At 34.5% G+C, this 20,549-nt stretch overlaps 1 protein-coding gene across 1 annotated transcript in view; it reads left to right on the top strand.

The window, feature by feature from the left end:
* LOC111151585 (BRCA1 interacting protein C-terminal helicase 1) overlaps positions 1–10,169 on the top strand; it is a 181,593-nt gene extending 171,424 nt beyond the window's left edge. Inside the window, 3 exon segments of the mRNA XM_022509662.1 lie at positions 2,743–2,825; positions 5,323–5,649; positions 9,322–10,169. Coding sequence (XP_022365370.1) covers positions 2,743–2,825; positions 5,323–5,649; positions 9,322–10,169 — 1,258 coding nt within the window.
* Positions 10,170–20,549: the final 10,380 nt, after the last annotated feature.

The raw sequence follows: 20,549 nt of genomic DNA, 5'->3' as shown, positions 1-20,549 counted from the left end.
GAACTCTAGGTTTGTCTTGTCTCATAAACACAACTAGATAACTACCAAATCATCTTAAGTACCCCACAAATCAACCTGAACACTGACAAACTCCACAACTAAAGGGAGAGAAGAGGCCACACTGAAAAAGGTATATTGTGATCCTTGCTGTTCCCTGACTATGTCAGGTAAGCTCTTGCTCCAGGGCCTTTGCACTTGGATTTCTCTCTGCTAGAACACTTCCCCTTCCACATATATACACAGTTCATTCCTTTACCTGTGAAGAATCTTTATTCAATTGATGTTTTCTCACTGCTCAATATCACTGTGTTTAAAATTTAGCACCCTCTACCAACATTCCCTGTTCTCTTTCCCTTTTTATTTTTTTCCTTAATACTTAGTACGGTCTCATAAACTATATAATTTTCTTACTTCCTGCCATGGACTGAATTGTGCCCCCCTCAACTTCATATATTGAAACCCTAATCTGCAATATAATGCTATTTGGAGATGAGGCCTTTGGAAGATAATTAGGTTTAGATGAGGTCATACAGGTGGGGCCCTCATGATGGGATTGGTACCCTTATAAGAAGAGATACCAGATAACTTGGTCATCTCTCTCTTCCTCTCCTTCTTCTGACCCCCACCCATGTGAGGACACAATGAGATGGCTGGCATCTGCAAGCCAGGAGGAGAGCCTTACCAGAGAACTAAATCAGTTCACACCTCTTTCTTGTACTTCGCAGCCTCAAAAAAATGTGAGGACAAAATTCCTATTGTTTAAGCCACCTCCCACCCCCAAAAATGTGCCAAGACAATTTAATAGGGAAAAAAATCTTTTTGACAGTGTTGGGATAACTGGATATCCACATGCAAAGAATGAAGGTAATCCCCTTCTTCATACCATATACAAAAGTTAATTCAAAATGGGTCACAGACTAACAAGGTGTAAATCTTCTTGTCTTGGACTAGGCAGTGGTTTCTTAAATCTGACATCAATAGCACAACTAAAAAAATTAGATAAATTGGGCTTTGTCAAAGTTAAAACTTTTGTTCTTCGAAGAACATTACGAAAAAATGGAAAAGAATTCATGCACGGGAGGAAATATTTGCAAAAAGTGTGTCTGATAAGGGTTTAGTATCCAGAATATATAAAGAACTCTTATAAGTCAACCATAAGAAGACAAACAATGCAATTTAAAAGTGGACCAATAATTTGAATAAGCATTGCTCCAAAAGAGATACACAAGTGGCCAGTGTGCACATGAAAAGATGCCCAGTATCACCATTTATTAGAGAAATGCAAATTAAAACCACAGTGAAATAATACTTCAGACTTCTTAGAGTACATATAATGAAAAAGATGGATAATAACAAGGGTTGGTGGGGGTATGGAGAAATAGGAAATCTCACACAAAGCTGACAGAAATGTTTAATTGTGCAAGTGCTCCAGGAAAAAAAGCGTGGCAGTTCCTCAAAAACTTAAATATTGAATTCTTTACAACCCAGCAATTCCACTTCTAGTTGGTTGGATTCATATGAGAATTTGTACCCAAATGTTCATAGTGGCATTATTCATAATACTCAAAAGGTGGAAACAACCCAAATGCCCGTTAACTTATGAATGGATAAATATGATGAATATTATTCAGCTGTAAAAAGGAATGAAGTACTGATACACAATATGCCATATGTTGCATAATTCCAGTTATATGAAATTTCCAAAATAGGCAAATTAAAGAGACAGCAAATGTATTCATGATTGCTAGAGAATAAGGGGAATAGTTGGATAATTGGGAGTGACTAGTGGACACTGGGATTCTTTTGGTAACATAAAAATATGTGATGGATAGTGGTGTAGGTTGCACAGCTTTGTAAATGTACTAAAAATCACCAAATTGTACACTTTTTTTTAGTAATTTTTTAAAATTTATTTATTATTTTAGAGAAAGAGCATGGGGAGGAGGGGCAGAAGGAGAGGGAGGTCTCAAGAGAGAAGATCCGAAGCAGATTCCCCACTGAGTACAGGCTCAATCTCACGACCCTGAGATTATGACCTGAGCTGAAATCAAGAGTTGGACACTTAACAAATAGCATGGAGGACAAGGGGAGTTAGGAGAAGGGAGTTGGGGGAAATTGGAAGGGGAGGTGAACCATGAAAGACTATGTACTCTGAAAAACAATCTGAGGGGTTTGAAGCAGCAGGGAGTGGGAGGTTGGGGGAACCAGGTGGTGGGTATTAGAGAGGGCACGGATTGCATGGAGCACTGGTGTGGTGCAAAAACAAGGAATACTGTTATGCTGAAGAAAAAACATTTTGTTACTTTTTCTAGTGATGTACTAACTTGTTTTCTGAGGAGGTGCCTATAAAAATACAATGTTTAAACATTTTTATTTAATAAAAACAGTCAAACACTCAAAAAAAAAAAAAAAAAGAGTCGGACGCTTAATCAACTGAGCTACCCAGGCACCCCTTGAATAATTTTTAAAATTAAAAAATATTTTAGCAAACCCAATCCAACAATCCGTAAAAAGAATAACGCACCATAACAACATAGGTAATCTTAGGAGTGAAAGAGGGAGAAAGACTCTCAAGCAGACTTCACACTGAGAGTAGAGCCGGGTGTGGTATACGATCTCACAACCCTGAGATCACGAGCTAAGATGAAACCAAGAGCCAGATGCTTAAATCAACTGTTAAACCCAGCAACCCTGTTGGCTTTTATTTTCAAAGTCATTTTTATTTGATTTTTCTCTCTTTAGGTGTATTCGACACAAAAATGATTGGGGAGCTCTTATTCTAGTGGATGATCGCTTCAGGAGTAATCCCAGTCGATATATATCTGGTAAGAGTTGCAACTGGGCTTAGAGTAAGAATTAATAACAATCCTTGGTATTTAATAACTGCTAGTTTTAAAGAAAAATTTTGGACAGAATTTGAATTATTAGATCAAACATGGAAAAATTCACATTGATGGGAAATCTAGCATTTAATACTTATGTATTTAAAAAAAAATCTTTATAGAGGAGTTGGTTAACATATACTAACATATCAGTTAGTATCCTTCAATTTCATAGAATGTAGGATTTAATTAAGTAACAATAATAATTTATTTAGCATTATCAGGGAAAAGGCTGTTCGCAGGAATTTTCCAAAAAATAAGATTTTACATTTAAGCACATAAGCACATTTCCTTTGGCTGCTTAGGATTCTTTATTCTTTCATTCTAGATTATACTGAAGTTTGGTGATTGTTTAGAAATGCTTCAGCTGTTCTACAGTTCATGTTAGTCAGAGCTAATATTTTCTAAAAGAAAAATAAGTACCACTGTAGGCCTCAAGATGAAGTAGATGGTCATTTTTTCCCCACTCAGATGAACAAATATTATATGCCTATAGTTTTCATCCAGGAGTCACACCATCCCTTTAGAGTCAATACCAGGAATCGATCTGTTATTAAAGAACTGTTGGAAATACTTGCATCTTTATTATCTTTAGAGCTAAGAAGTTCAGACCATACTATGATAAAGAGATACAAAATTTTAAGTTTCTTTTAGATTAGCTACCTGTGGGTATGGACTCTTTCTATTTCAGAGCCTAATATTTGGTTTGGTATTAAAATGTATCCACCTGTATTAAAGCAGTCTTTTCTGCCCTTTCCATGTAAAGCAAGCCATTGAACTTAGGTCCAGACATAACTAAAAGCAAAATGTTAAGTGCTATGTTTAGTCAGCAGGTGGAGCTCAGATTCTTTGAGTTTTCAAAAGCAACCTGACATTTTACACCGAAAAGCTTTCTTTGATTACAGAAAGTTCCAAACATGAAAGAAATGACTATAATACTAAAATTCTTCAATTTTAGAAAGTTTCATGTTTAATTAGTATAATTATTTTCCCCAAGCAAACAAAAATAACTTTAAGGGAAATGCTTATTCAAAATGTTCTTCTAGGCGCACCTGGCTGTTCAGTAGACAGAACATAGGATTCTTGATCTTGGGGTTGTAACTTCAAGCCCCATGTTGGGTGTAGAGATCACTTAAAAATAAAATCTTCACAAAACTAAGATGTTCTTGTCAACTATACTTCAACTAAAAAAATGCAAAATTTGAAAACAAGTTTTTCTTATTTTAAAATCTTGAAGTTAAAATTTTCCCTAATGGTTCAGATTTGCTGAGAGATTTTTTTTTTTTTTTTTAGGATTTTATTTTTAAGTAGTCTCCACACCCAATGTGGGGCTAGAACTTACAACCCCAAGATCAAGTTGCATGCCCCTACTGAGCCAGCCAGGTGCCCCCGAGAGATTTTTTAAATTAAGAATTTTTCATTATTTCTGTATGTTTTTTTTTTTTTTTCATTTTTTCTGAGATTCATAAAAATGTGAAGTCTTCTTATCTAGACAATAATAGCACAACAACATACAAATTCCTTTTGATGACTAGTCTTTGTTTAAATTCAATTTGTATTAACTAAAGAACTCAATTCAATTTACATTAAATATAGAAAAGCTCCATTAAAATAAAAGCAAAAGAATGTATTTGAAATGAATGTATCGCAACTTAAAGCCCTATTTTATTTTTCTTTTAACTTAAAATACCATAGTGACTTTTAAAACTACTTTCAGAAGATGATGATCGTTTTAGTAACACCAGAAGAGAATATTTGTTTTCTTTTAAAAGTCCAGATACCTGATTTTGAATTTCATTCTGAAATGAAACAAAACACTTTATACTTTCAACATGGTTCAGGGTTGTACAGTTTTCTCATGTTACAGGTCAGATCACATCCGTTACAACTTGATTATTTATATATTAAAAAATAATTATATAATAAATTTTCAAACAGGACACAGTTTGTCCCTAATAACATTGTTATTCCTTTCATTCCTAGGATAGTTTAAGACATATTTGGAATTGAGGGAGAAGGGCAACAAACCTATGAGACTGGCATCTTGAATTTATTTTCATGGAAGAAATCAAAGTTGGAATGAAAGACTATGTTATTTACAACTTCTAATTTCCCTAAAATTAAAATGTAAGCAATATTTGTGGGGAATTATGGTGAAATTAAAATTTGCCTTATTTCCCCAGTTATTCTAAACTGATAATAATACATTTCTCTCTTTCCAGTCTACTCCCACTGCCTCGTCCCTCCCTCCAGTTGATAATCAGTGCATATAAAGAAAAATGTTACTCATACATGAGCATAGTGTACATGTGAAGTTGTTTAGGCAGGAAAAATATTGAAAATCATTTTTTATACCCTAGATTCATGTGGATTACTTCATTAGAAAAATTAAGTGTATTCTTAATACATAATATCTTCTTGGGTTTACTTTTTTCCTTAGGACTTTCTAAATGGGTACGGCAGCAGATTCAGCACCATTCAACTTTTGAGAGTGCACTGGAGTCCTTGGCTGAATTTTCCAAAAAACACCAAAAGGTCATTGATGTATCCAGAGAGGACAGAAAGTTTATACAGGACAGTGAGTCTACACTTGAAGTGACCTGTTTGAAGGACAGTAGTTTAACTTACTTATCAGAGGTGACAAGTCCTCTAGCACCAGAAAATCCTAGGAAAGATGAAGCAAAAGCGTGTGTCCATGAACACCAGTGTCATAAAATAACTAAAAGTCCATCTCTACCAAGAGGCATCATCTCTAGAAAGGAAAGAGGTTTGAAAAGTTTTGCCTATTTACTTTTGATAGAGAAGTCTTTTGTTATATCTAGTGAAATGATAGAAATGATATTTATTTTGCTATAGATTAATTTCCTTAAACGTATTGGTCTGAAATAGGTGTTATCATAAAATAATGAAATAGTGTGGTATATTGGGATGGGAACACACTTTTATCAAGAGACCTAAGCATAGGGGTGCCTGGGTGGCTCAGTGGGTTAAAGCCTCTGATTTCGGCTCAGGTCATGATTGCAGGGTCCTGGGATGGAGCCCTGCGTTGGGCTCTCTGCTCAGCAGGGAGCCTGCTTCCCCCTCTCTCTCTGCCTGCTTCTCTGCCTATTTGTGATCTCTGTCAAATAAATAAATAAAATCTTAAAAAAAAAAAAAGAGAGAGACCTAAGCATATTTTCCATTTACCAGGTTTGCCACTACCTAGCTTTGTGACAATGAGCAAGTCACTTAACTTTTTTGAATCTTAATAGAAAAAAGGAATCTCTGTATACCTGTCCCTCAAGCTGGGCTGTAAAGATCTAATAAGATGATAAATATCATAGCATGGTAAAATACTGTATAAATGGTACATGTTTTCCTAAAGGCTATATTAAAAATTGGTCTAATTTATAGATACTTCTCTTACGTGAATTTCTTAGTTTAGGGGAGTGAGAGTCATATATTCTAAATTATAAATTTTTTTTTTTTTTTTAATATGTTAGAGGGGTGCCTGGGTAGCTCAGTTGGTTGAACATCCAACTCTTGATTTTGGCTCAGGTCATGATCTCAGGATCATGAGATCAAGCCCCACTTAGGGCTCTATGCTCAGCAAGGAGTCTCCTTCTGTCCTTCCCCCCTCTTGTGTGTGCACTCTCTCTCAAGTAAGTAAATAAATAAATCTTCAAATCTTCAAATATATATATATAATATATATTTAAATATATACATATATTTAATATAAATATATATAATTATTAATTAAATTAATTAAATTAATTAATATATATATTTAAAAATATATATATATATATATATATATATTAGAATTTAATAGTCTATGTCAGAGATTAGCAAACTGTGGCTTATGTACCAAATTTGGCCATCTGTTTTTGTGAATCAAGTTTAATGGAACATAGTCACATCCATTCAGTTATATATGGTACACAACAGCAGAGTTTAGTCATAGTATGTTTTTGCACTCAAACAGCATAATTGAGTACATACATACCTCAGAGATATTGCGGGTTTGGTTCTAGACCACCACAATAAAGCAAATATCACAATAAAGCAATTCAAATGAATTTTTTGGTTTCATAGTGCATATAAAAGTTGTGTTTACATTATATTGTAGTCTCTTAAGTGTGTAATAACATCATGTCTTAAAAAATAATGTATAATTTAAAATACCCCAATTTAAAAATACTTTGTTGCAAAAAAAAAAAAAAAACTAGCCATCTGAGGTTTCAGCATATCATAATCTTTTTGCTGGTGGAAGGTCATGCTTCATAGTTAATGGCTGCTAACTGATCAGGGTGGTATTTGCTGAAGGCTGGGGTAGATGTTGAAATCTCTTTAAAAAAGACCCCAGTGAAGTTTGCCACATCAATTGACTCTTCCTTTAATGAATGATCTCTCTATAGCTTGTGATACTATTTTATTCAAAAGTAGAACTTCTTTCAAAATGGAGCCAGTCCTCTCAAATGCTGCTGCTACTTTATTAACTGTTTATGTAATATTCTAAATTATTTGTAGTTATTTCAACAATTTTCACAACATCTTCACTGGGAGTAGATTTTATCTCAAGAAACCACTTTCTATGCTCATGTATAAGAAGCAGTTCCTCTTCCATTGAAGTTTTTTTATGAGATGGCAGAAATTCAATCACATTTTCAAGCTTCCCTTCTAATTCTAATTCTCTTGCTATTCCTACTGCATCTCTACTGAAGTCTTGAATCACTCAAAGTCACCCACCGGGTGACTTCCAAACTCCTCTTTATGTTCATATTTTGACCTCTTCCCATGAATCATGAGTGTTCTTACTGGCATTGGGAATGGTGAATCCTCTCCAGAAGGTTTTCAATTGTTTTTTTCTTTTTTTGCCTAGATTCATCAAAGGAATCCTATCTGTGGCATCTGTTGCCTTACAAAAATGTATTCTCTCTCTCTCTCTCTCTTTTTTTAAGATTTATTTATTTATTTTAAAGAGAGAACATGAGCAGGAGGAGCAGAGGGAGAAAGGGAGACTCCCAAGCAGATTCTGTGTTGAGCACAGAGCCCAATGTAGTGCTTGATCTCATGACCCTGAGATTATGAGCTGAGCTGAAACCAAGAGTCAGACACTTAAACTGACTGTGCCACCCAGGTGCCCCCAAAAATATATTTCTTAAATAATAAAACTTGAAAGTCAAAATTACTCTTTGGTCTATTTTAGTTTCAACATGTCTTCCTCACTAACCATATCATTTCTAACTTTTGATTTTAAGTGAGAGACAAAAATAAATAAAGTGAGAGAAGTGTGTCTCTTCCTTTCACTTTGACACTTAGAGGCCACTGTAGGATTATTAATTGGCCTGATTTTAATATTGTCGTGTCTCAGGAAATAGGGAGGCCTGAGGAAAGGGCAGGAGTTGGGGGAACAGCTGGTCAGTGGACCAGTCAGCATACACACATTTGTCTGTTAAGTTCACTATCTTAAATGGATGTGATTTACAATGCCCCAAAATAATTACAATAGTAACATCAAAGATCACTGATCACAGATGACCATAACAAATAAAATAATAATGAAAAAGTCTGAAATACTGCAAGAATTACCAAAATGTGATACAGAGATATGAAGTTAAGCAAATGCTTTTAGAAAAATGTTGCTTGTAGGCTTGCTTGATTCAAGGTTGCCACAAACTCTGAATCTGTAAAAGTTGCAGTATTTGCAATCTGCAGTAAAGCAAGGTGCAATAAAAGGAGGTATACCAATAGTTGCAACAGGTAACAATATGAGCCACAAAGCCTAAAATCTTTACTGTCTTGCCAGTTGTAGACAAAGTTTGCCATACTGTCGTCTATATCATTGGGTATCATTTTAATTATTTTAGCTAATAAGTGATAGTTTAATATATCAAGTATTAAATATTTACTTTGTAGTATCTGGTGGTTTAAAAAAAAAAAATGCCATAGTGAATTCAAGGCCATAAGACTGGTAATCAGGAAACATAAGTTCTAGTTTGGGCCTGAGTACTAACCAGTTTTATAACTTTAAACAAATCATTTAGTGTTTGTGGTTGCCAGTTTCCTTTAGGGAATTAATCTAGGTTAGTTTTTCCCAATCCTTGGTTAGTGGATTTTCAAGGCAGATTTTTATAGCATGTTTCCTTCGTTACTCAGCCTTCTTCCTATTCCTTTTATGCCTCCTTTTTTCATTCACTTCTGAGGTCCCTGGTGTGGAATTTGATAGTTTACCAGTCAGCATTATAACTTGGGCTCAGAATCACTGGAGGCCTAGGATTCCTTTCAGAGTTCACATTTTGTGCTTTCTGTTCTAAGATGGAAGTCTTGCTACTATTGGTTGTGGGCTTTAAATTATGATCCAATACAGTTATGTCAGTATTTTTAATAAAAATTATGTTAATGTAATAATTATATTTGTTAGGAGCAGAAAATTAACACTCTTAAATTTTTGTAGATGATCCTGTATTATTTGAAGAGTCTCCCCAGGCAGTGAAAGCAGAAAATACTGTGATTTCCAGATCTACAAGCCCAACCTTCAACAAACAGACAAAGAGAGCTAGCTGGTCTAGCTTTAATTCTTTGGGACATTATCTTCCTGATGAAATTATAACTGCAGCTCCTCAGTTCAGGTTACCAGAAGACTGTGCCTCTAGTGTTTCCGCTTTTGAAACAGAAAAGGGATGTAAAACAGTTTTTCCACTCACTGATAAATGTGAGTCCTCAGCTCTGATGGTAAACGCATCATTTGGACCATGCCCTCAGTCAGAAATCACTAGTTCATCAATAAAGATTGATTCTACTCTTCTTAAAAGAAATGATTCCAAACAGCTATTCTGCTGTGAAGAAGCCCTGGATCCGGACCCTGAATTGTCTCCAGTTGGTGAAGAAGCTAAACTTTCCACCTCACATAGAGCTTCTGAAACAGAAGCAGAGGATGAATCTATCTATTTTTCACCTGAGCTTTATGATCCTATGGATACAAATGAAGAAAAGAATGAACTAGTTGAAAGTGATAGAGATAATAGATTGGCTAATCATTCAAATTGCATTTTAGTTGAAGATCTTTTTGAAATTAAAACTATGAAAGGAGTGGATTCAGTCCAAGAAATGAAAGCTGAGGATTGCACAGACACAAAGTTGAATTGACTCATGCGTATCACGGAAAGTAAAATCCGTAACATTGGTAGTAATGTAAAAACAACTCATAAACAAATTGGAATGGAGAAAACTTGTGAAACACATAGAAAGAACTTTAAACAGTCTCATTCCAAAAATAAAGGTGTGTTCCATAGTGTTAGGTAGTAATACTTAACTGTAACGCTATAAAAATATGTTGTCATGCTTATATTAAATACTTTCATAAATGACAATTTCTACTTTGGATAAATGGTATAGGGTTTTTTTTTTTTTTAATTTTAAAAATATCTTTCACTTTCTTTGGTATTAGAGGTTTTTAGAAGTCTTTATGTTCAAAATGTAAGTTTTATTGTTTTTGAGTTTTGATAGAGTGATTCATACAAAATATTTTCCTTTAAGAAGTTTTCTTTACCTATATACAATTTAAAATTAATCTGAAAGATACGTAGTTTCCTTTAAATTTCACATAAATATTTGTATTTCGTAGTTCTTTTCATTTATTTTCATACTGATACATAAAAATGAATAGCAGTCTAACCAGTCACACTTCAGGCATGTTTCACTATATATTTACCTCAAATCAGTATATAATTTTTAGAAATCAAAGTTTTCTTAAAGAGTTTATTCCTGCATTAAATTGCCTGCTTGTAAGTAATTAAGAATTAAGAAGAAAACTGTGATTTTTTTACATTGTTTTACATTTTTCTGTTTTTGATGAACCAAAGTCAAGCACATGTTAAGCAAATTATGTAAAGTTACAAAATGCCAAATGACTGACTCCAAATTTTCAATTATAATTACTTAGCTTCATCATCATTGTGGAAAAAAGTGACATGTCCTAGCATGAAGGCTATAATTATAAAACTATCAGGATAGAAAACTTCATATATAAATTTCATAAGTAGGGGCACCTGGGTGGCTCAGTGGGTGAAGCCTCTGCCTTCGGCTCAGGTCATGATCTCAAGGTCCTGAGATCAAGCCCCACATGGGGCTCTCTGCTCGGCAGGGAGCCTGTTTTCCCCTCTCTCTCTGCCTGTCTCTCTGACTACTTGTGATCTCTCTCTCTCTCTCTCTCTCTGTTAAATAAATAAATCTTTTTAAAAATAAATAAATAAATAAATAAATTTTATAAGTAAACCCGAACCTGTAACTGCAGCCAAAAAACATTCTTATTGCTCACTAATTTTTTTGTTAATTTTGACTCTTTTTATGTATTTACGAATGAAGCTATACTTCTGATCAAGTGATTATAGAAGATGCACTTCTCTATCATCTTTCCAAAAATATATTCACTCGTCTTTTTCTAAGAAACATTATTATTCATTGGATATTTATTTAGCTTTGTGTGGGTGATTTGAATTGAAATTTTACGAGTTGTCAAGTTGTGGATATGGTTTATTATTTTCAACTTGAAATTTCCAGAAATCAAGTATTTTATATATTCATTTTGATAAATGAATTATTATATATAATATTTACTTTTATTTTGAGGGTGTTTAGATTGAACACGACATTGGATAGTACAACTGTAAGCATAGTTCAAAGAAATTTAAATTGATAATTTACCAGTTCAAGAATTCATCTATAGATTAGGATATATTAGATCCCTAGTATTACATATTTTCTTTGAGTAATAAGTTACAAACACTAGAATGGAAGATAGTTTCTAAATTGTTTTGAAAGGGTGAAACCATTTATCCTTTCTGGTTTAGTTCCTAATCCACAGATAAGGGTAGTGGGGTAGTAGAAAGAATACCAGGTGGAAGACAAGAGACTTGTGCTTTATTCCTAGCTCTGCCACTAATTTGCTAAGTCACATTGGCAATCATCCTGCCTTTGAGAAATTAGTTTCATCTGTGAAATGTGGCATTTAGTACTATAAAAATCACCTAAATCCCTTTCAGCTTTAAAAACCCATAGTTTAAAGAAATATATATTGATATTATATTTTGAGTCAATTTTCATTTGCTTTTGTTCCAGAATGCTTTAAATAAGGTAAACCATTTTGTAGAAAAGGTGAAATGACACTCACCTCCCTTTAAGGAATAACTGTATGAATAAGCTGCTTAGTAATTTGAGAAGCAAGATACTCATTTTTAACAGTGCTGCAATGAAAACATTTTTTGACCCTTAAAATTGCCTTTAGAATTGGTAAATGACATGAGAAAAATTAAGCACAATATTTTTTAGTCATAACCTTGGTGTATTATCCAAATAAACCTCAAATCTCTTCTCTCCAAAATCTAATTTTCTCTGAGGCTAAAAATTTCCATTAACTGAGAATGTATATAGAGATGTGACACTAGTATTTAGGGATTCCAAAAGGTATTTCAAAAATTTCGTGCAATGATCTCACTATTGAAACAGGGATAGGGTTTCCAAAAATAGCAACATGACCAGGATAGTATTGCAAGAATTAAACTACCAGCCTTTATGGGACACCTGGGTGGCTCAGTCAGTTAAGCGTCCAACTCTTGATTTCCCTTCGGGTCATGATTTTCAGGGTTGTGGGATCAAGCCCCAAGTCGGACTCAGCACGGAGTCTGCTTGTCCCTCTCAGTTCCTCTGTTTGTGCATACACTCATAAATAAGTAATAAACTTATAAAATCTTTAATTAAGTACAGGTCTTGGGGCACCTGAATGATTCAGTTGGTTAAGTGTCTGACTCTTGATTTCAGCTCAGGTCGTGAGATTCAGCCCCACATCGGGCTCTGCATTCAGCAAGGAGTCTGCTTGGGATTCTCTCCCTGTCCCTCTGCCCCTGCCCCCCTCCTTCGGTCTCTCTCAAATAAATAAATAAATCTTTGAAAAGAATAATGAAGCACCAGTCTTTATAATAGAGTAGGAGGTAGAACATTTTAATTAGTAGTAATGTACTTTTAAAAGAGATGTTTTGGAGCCCAAGTTAAAACAGGTGAAAGCATTTAAAGATTTTTTTATTTATTTGAGAGAGCAAGAGGGGTTGGGTAAGGGCAAAGTGAAAAGGGGAGAGATCCTCAAGCAGACTCTGCACAGAGGGTGGAGCCCAATTTGGGGCTCCTTTCCACCACCCAAGGTGAAATCAAGAGTCCACCACCCAATCCACTAAGCCACACAGGCACCCCTAAAACATGAAATTAAAAGAGTATTTTGTACATGGTAGACCCTCAAATATTAGGTAGCAGGTCAATCATATATCTGAAGTACACATACCCTGCTTTATGTGAAGATTTCCCTGATGGTGATAGATGCTAGATAGAATGAGAGAGGGGGAGATAAACTGACAGTAAAGAATTGTTATATAATAGGAAAGAAAAATTACTTGACTAGTTTATTTCTTAAGGCTTTGAAGATATATAAGTTTAGAAATTGTTTATCAGGTAATTTGCCTTACCCATTCAACGGATATGAAATAATTATACCAAATTTATTTAAGGCCTGAAAGTATATAAAGCATACCAGCCAGGAACCAGGAAAACTTCCAGTTGGAGAAAGAGCTTTACTGATGGAAGAAAGGTACAACATAAAGAGTAGATGTTTCATGACTTGACTTTTGAAATTTAGATAAGTCATTTAAAACTTTTTATAATTGTATCAGAAATTAATGACAGTTACTATGCTGCTACTATGCACTTAGTACATGATTTTTACTTTGCTACCATAAGTTCACATGAGGCTTTGTTTTTATTCTTACTTATGATCTTTGTACTTTTAAAGATTTTTCCATAATTTTTCTGCAGTGGCTTTGTCATATTTTTCTGCAGTGAAATACATTCAAAATATTTAATTATTTAGGATTGCTTGTAAGACTATGAAATCAAAGTGCCTCTTGTAAAATCACTTGAAAGACTGGTTATTATAGTTATTTAATCTCTAATTGATGGCATTTTTTTGTGTTTGATTACCACACAATTGTTCTTGTTCATACCTCAGATTTATCAATGAGCTGCATAAGATTTTACTTTAATCTTTTTATGAATTCTTGATAGTTTCTTATCCTGTAGACAAATGCAGTCAATCCTTTATAAGTAGAAAGGCAGTATTAATACTGGACTTTTTCATAATAAAAAATAAATTTAAGACCTCATCAGACAATGAATGTCTTAACCTAAAACAGTAACATGAAGTATATGCGTAACTATTAAATGTACAATAAAGACCATCACTTCAGGAAATGGAAATTTAGACAGATGACCTAGGCTTATGATTCTCTAGGCTTAAATGATTTTCATGTCTACCCAAAAAAAAAAAAAAAAAAAAAAGAATTTTGTTTCTTAAGCTTTCATTTGATAGAACATTAGCTGCCCAGCTTCCTGTACTCTACAATGGAGCCTTGTTATAATATCCATGGGATCTGAGCCAGTGGATCACCTTATTGGTGAAACCACCTTATAATGAAGTGCTTTCAGTAACTAAACTCTTGGACAAGGTCCAAAACAACCCATCTTATACCAAATTCCACTCTGTAATAAACAAGCTTCAATGAATTGAAAGAAAAATAAAAGCTGCATGAAACTTAGAATTCCCAGAAATCAACCTTTGAAAATCTAATGGTAAATACTGATTAAAAAGAGTATTTTTTAACAAGGCATAATCAGGTATTTATTTTAGTGCTTTTTTATAATAAATTTGTATTTTTTTCTTCATCTTCCTTTTTGAAGCAATTTTGATTTTGACGGTTTTCCCCAAAATTCTGTCATTTTACATAAAATTATTTCACATTAGTTTTATAAAACTCATTTGGCTCTTTGCTATTGTAAAGTACTAAATTGTTTATTTAAACTGTTAGATGCCATCATCTCTTATTTATGATTCATATATAGTTGAAAGATTTAAAGATATCAAATACTGATTGTTATTTTGAATCAAGTATAGTCTTGGTATATTTTACCTTTTTTTCAAACTAATGTTATGGTATTTATATTTAAATATTAACATTCTTTCAAAAATTGATCTCTTTCATCTTGTAAAAGGACACGTGTAACCTGCCTTATCAGTCAGGACTTTACTATATTGCATGTGGAGCTGAATTATTACCTAAAGTAGGAGGTAGGAAATATAAAATATTCTTTGACTTATTTCACTCAGCATAATCTCTTCCAATCTCGTCCATGTTGATACAAAAGTTGTCTATTCATCCTTTCTGATGGAGGCATAATACTGAATTGTATATATGGACCATATCTTCTTTATCCATTTGTCCATTGAAGGGCATCTTGGTTCTTTCCACAGTTTGGCGACTGTGGCCATTGCGGCTATTACCATTGGGGTACAGGTGGCCCTTCTTTTCACTACATCTGTCTCTTTGGTAAATACCCAGTAGTGCAATTGCAGGGTCATAGGGTAGCTCTATTTTTAATTTTTTAAGGAATCTCCACACTGATTTCCAAAGTGGCTGCACCAACTTGCATTCCCACCAACAGTGTAAGAGGGCTTGCTTTTCTCCACATCCTCTCCAACACTTGTTTCCTATCATGTTAATTTTGGCCATTCTAACTGGTGTAATGTGGTATCTCAATGTGGTTTTGATTTGAATCTCCCTGATTGCTTATGATGATGAACATTTTTTCATGTCTGCTAGCCATTTGTATGTATTCTTTGGAGAACTGTCTGTTCATGTCTTCTGCCCATTTTTGACATGATTATGTTTTGTGTGTGTTGAGTTTGAGGAGTTCTTTGTGATCTTGAATATCAGCTCTTTGTCTGTGTCATTTGTGAATATTTTCTCCATTTTGTGGGTTGCCTCTTTGTTTTGTTGACTGTTTCCTTTGCTGTGCAGAAGCTTTTGATCTTGATGAAGTCCCAAAAGTTCATTTTTGCTTTTGTTTCCTTTGCCTTTGGAGAGATGTCTTGAAAGAAGTTGCTGTGGCCGATATTGAAGAGGTTACTGCCTATGTTCTCCTCTAGGATTTTGATAAATTCCTGCCTCACATTGAGGTCTTTTATCCATTTCAAGTTTAGCTTTGTGTATGGTGTAAGAGAATGGTCAAGTTTCATTCTTCTACACATAGCTGTCCAATTTTCCCAGCACCATTTATTGAACAGACTGTCTTCTTTCCAATGTATATTTTTTCCTGTTTTGTCAAAGATTATTTGACCACAGAGTTGAGGGTCTATATCTGGACTTTCTACTCTGTTCCACTGGTCTATGTCTTTGTTTTGTGCCAGTACTCTGCTGTCTTGGTGATCACAGCTTTGTAGTAAAGCTTGAAATCAGGCAACATGATGTCCCCAGTTTTCTTTTTCTTTTTCAGCATTTCCTTAGCAATTCGGGGTGTCTTTTGGTTCCATACAAATTTTAGGATTGTTTGTTCCAGCTCTTTGAAAAATGCCGGTGGAATTTTGTTCAGAATGGCATTGAAAGTATAGATTGCCCTGGGCAGTATAGACGTTTTAATGGTGTTTATTCTTCTGATCCATGAGCATGGAATCATCTTCCATCTTTTTGTGTCTTCTTCAATTTCTTTCATGAGTGTTTTGTAGTTCCTGGAGTACAGATATCTTACCTCTTTCTTTAGGTTTATTCCCGGGTATCTTATGGTTTTTGGTGCTATAGTAAATGGAATCAATTCTCTAATTTCCCTTTCTATATTTTCATTGTTAGTGTATAAGAAGGCAACTGGTTTCTGTACATTGATTTTGTATCCTGCCACATTACTGAATTGCTGTATGAGTTCTTGTAGTTTGGGGGTGGAGTCTTTTGGGTTTTACATATAAAGTATCATGTCATCTGTGAAGAGAGAGAGTTTGACTTCTTCATTGCCAATTTGAATACCTTTTATTTCTTTTTGTTTTCTGATTGCTGTTGCTAGGACTTCTAGTACTATGTTGAACAAGAGTGGCATGAGTGGGCATCCTAGCGGTGTTCCTAATCTCAAAGGGAAGGCTGTCAGCTTTTCCCCATTGAGGATGATATTCGCTGTGGGTTTTTCATAGATAGATTTTATGAAGTTGAGGAATGTTCCCTCTATCCCTTTACTTTGAATCGTTTTAATAAGGAACGGATGCTGTATCTTGTCATATGAAAAGCTTTTTTTTTTTTCTTTTTTAATCAGGCAAGGAGAAAGATAACAGAATTTGGGGTCACAAGAGTAAGTTCGAATTTTGGCCCTGTTATTTACTGAGTGGCCTTTGTTGATCTTCAACTTTATCTTCTGGGGGAAAAAAGTGAGCAATATCTATGCAAGAAAATTGTGAGAATTACGCAGTCTGTGAAAATGCTTTATAAATTCTGAAGCACTGTTCAAATGTTAGTTGTTAGGGAACCAAAATAATACAGTATAATGGTCATCTCAAATTATACCTTCAAAAGGACTAATAACCCTTAGAATTTGGCCCATATACTCAAAACCACTTTGAGCTTCTTTCAAAGGAAACTCAGTGTAGTTACTCTTTTACTGGCAAGACATATATCATGATAGTTTACTTTCCATTTTTACATTTCATTTTTATATCTTAAAATGTGTGTACATTGCGAACAGAAAAAGTTATTGGAGGAACACCAAAATCCATAAATCCCATTGAGAACATTCTATGAAAATCCCATTGAGAACATTCTATGAAAGATTCATAGGGAAGGGAATTTTCTTTTTATATATGTTATTTACTGCTGTACTCTCAACATCAAATTTTTGATTAAATGTATGTAGCATTTTGCTAATAATGTATTTATTTCTCTCAGGACTTTATCATATGATACTTGACTCTCATAAATGCCTATTTCATTTGACCAATTTCTAGAGTCTAGTGACCTTTCTCTTTCTAAATGTTTATTCCTATTCCTTTAACAGCAACAAATCCTTCACATCTTCTCTGTTTCTTCAATTGTGGGCCAGGGATTGTCTTTACTCTTTCTTTTTTTATTTTGAAGGGTGTACTTTTAACAACTTTACCTACAAGGGATGCTGGACTTTTGCACATTCTATTGCGATGTCCATAAACAGTATTATTCTGACACAATTGGATTCTAAAACGTTAATTAAATTTCATATTAACTAATTGATTAGCCAAAATATCATCTATTTTGTAAACCTTTTATTACCACCCTATGATAAAAATTAATTATTCCCTATATAATATGTATTGCATGATATTGCAAGTAATTACGTAGAAGTGTGTCTCTCTCTGCCACACTGTGACTGCCCAAGATTAAGGACAATTTCCCATATTACCTAGCATTTGTTCATTCACTCACTTATCTAGTATATTTTGATAGCCTGCTTTGCATTAAGAGCTATTCTGTGCTCTAGGGATACCAAAGATGAGTAAGACAAGGATCATATCTACAAGGAATTCATAGCCTAATTAGCATTCAGCAAACACTTACTGTACAGTGTGGTAAGAGCTGTAATAGAGGCAAAGCACACAGCAGTTTTGAGTATATACATACTGGTAAGTATAATGATTCTAGTTAGAGGATCTGTAAGTTAACAGCAGAATTTGTTTAACGCAGGAAACACCATCTGACAGATTTTCTTTCATTTGTTAATGGAAAAGTGCTTACAATTTTGAAATACATTCTTGAGGAAATTCAGAATATGCTATTTTTCTTGATAATCCCATCTTCAGATCTCTTGGCCCCTCTACTCAGGATTATTGAGTGTTGACTTACTTAAAGGAAACAGCAAGAACATAGCAACTAAATCTTATGTAGTACTTTTATTGTATATCATGTAGTTTGTCATAGAGTTTTCACAACCATTAGTTCATCTGGTTCTCAAAATAGTCTGCCAAAGTCAGCAACACATTTAAAAATGAGGAAAATGAAACAGTGACATCACAGTCAAGGTCATGATGCTCTTTCTACTGCTTTGTTGGAGTTTTGTACTTTCATATTTATTTTGGTATACTTTTATTTCCAAAAATCTCTTTATGACAAGTATATTCTTAGAATTCTGAACGTAGGCTTCATTATCTTTTTTTCTAAAGGAGTGCTTTCCAGAATCATCTTAACATTTCTATAATATTAAACAAAAATACATAACCTCCACTAAAAAGCATAAGCTCCTTGAGTGCAGAAATAGTCCTAGAGCATAGTATACTGCTTGACACATCGGAGGTGCTTAGTAAACATTTTTTGATAATAAGAAAGAATCTTTAAAACGACCCAAAAACCTTAACATTGCCTTAGGTAACATAGCTAACTCGTGATGCTAGAATCAAAACTTGTACACAGGTGTCATAAGTTCTAATTCTAGATTCTTAACACCTTACCAACTTAACTTATATGAAAGCCTCAGTTTCCTGACGACTGTTCCTATGATTTCACTTCCATTTCATCCACCCACTTCCATTGACTATACCGTAAAACTTCCTTACTCATGATACCTTGAACTCTCTCCCTCTCTCTAATTACTTCTCTGATCTCCTGTGCTCCAGCTTTTACTCCATTCCTCCTTGTATACTTACTCCCTTGGTTTTCTCCCAGTTTATCAATCTCCTGCAGTCTTAGCTTTCCTTCTTTTTTTTTAATCTTATAATTCTTTTTATTTCTGAAAGTCAATATTAATATCCCTGTTTCTTCTCATTATTATTAACATACAATGTATCATTTGCTTTAGGTGTATAGGTCTGTGAATCATCAGTCTTACATAATTCACAGCACTCACCATGGCACATACACTCCCCAAAGTCGATCACCCAGGCACCCGATCCCTCCCCTCCACCCCCCAGCAACCCTCAGTTTGTTTCCTGAGATTAAGAGTCTCTTATGCTTTGTCTCCCTCCCTGGTCCCAACTTGTTTCATTTTTTTCCCTCTCTGCCCCCACAATCCCCTGCCCTGCCTCTCAAATTCCTCATATCAGGGAGATCATATGATAATTGTCTTTCTCTGATTGACTTATTTTGCTCAGCATAATATCCTCTAGTTCCATCCACATCATTGCAAATGGTCAAGATTTCACTTTTTTGGATGGCTGCATAGTATTCAATTTGTGTGTGTGTGTGTGTGTGTGTGTGTGTGTGTGTGTGTGTACACATATATATCACATCTTCTTTATCCATTCATCTGTAGATGGACATCTAGGCTCTTTTTACAGTTTGGCTATTGTGGACATTGCTGCTATAAACATTCAGGTGCACGTGCCCCTTTGGATCACTACATTTGTATCTTTAGGGTAAATACCCAGTAGTGCAATTGCTAGGTCGTACGGTAGCTCTATTTTCAAATTTTTGAGGAACTTCATACTGTTTTCCAGAGTGGCTGCACTAGCTTGCATTCCCACCAGCAGTGTGGGAGGGTTTCCCTTCCTTTACATCCTCACCAACACCTGTTCTTTCTGACTGCTTAATTTGAACCATTCTGACGGGTATGAGGTGGTATCTCACTTTGGTTTTGATTTCTATCTCCCTGATGCTGAGTGGAGTGGAGCACTTTTTCATGTCTGTTAGCCATCTGGTTGTCTTCTTTGCAGAAATGTCTGTTCATGTCTTCTGCCCATTTCTTGATTGGATTATTTGTTCTTTGGGTGTTGAGTTTGACGAGTTCTTTATAGATTTTGGGTAGTAGCCCTTTATCTGATATGTCGTTTGCAAATATCTTCTCCCATTCTGTCAGTTATCTTTT

This window comes from Enhydra lutris, unplaced genomic scaffold, assembly GCF_002288905.1.
Source record: "Enhydra lutris kenyoni isolate GAN:26980312 unplaced genomic scaffold, ASM228890v2 scaffoldscaffold26, whole genome shotgun sequence".
In the NCBI taxonomy this organism is placed as follows: Eukaryota; Metazoa; Chordata; class Mammalia; order Carnivora; family Mustelidae; genus Enhydra; species Enhydra lutris.
Note: the sequence above shows the minus strand (reverse complement) of the source record. Positions and strands in the feature narration are given on the sequence as shown.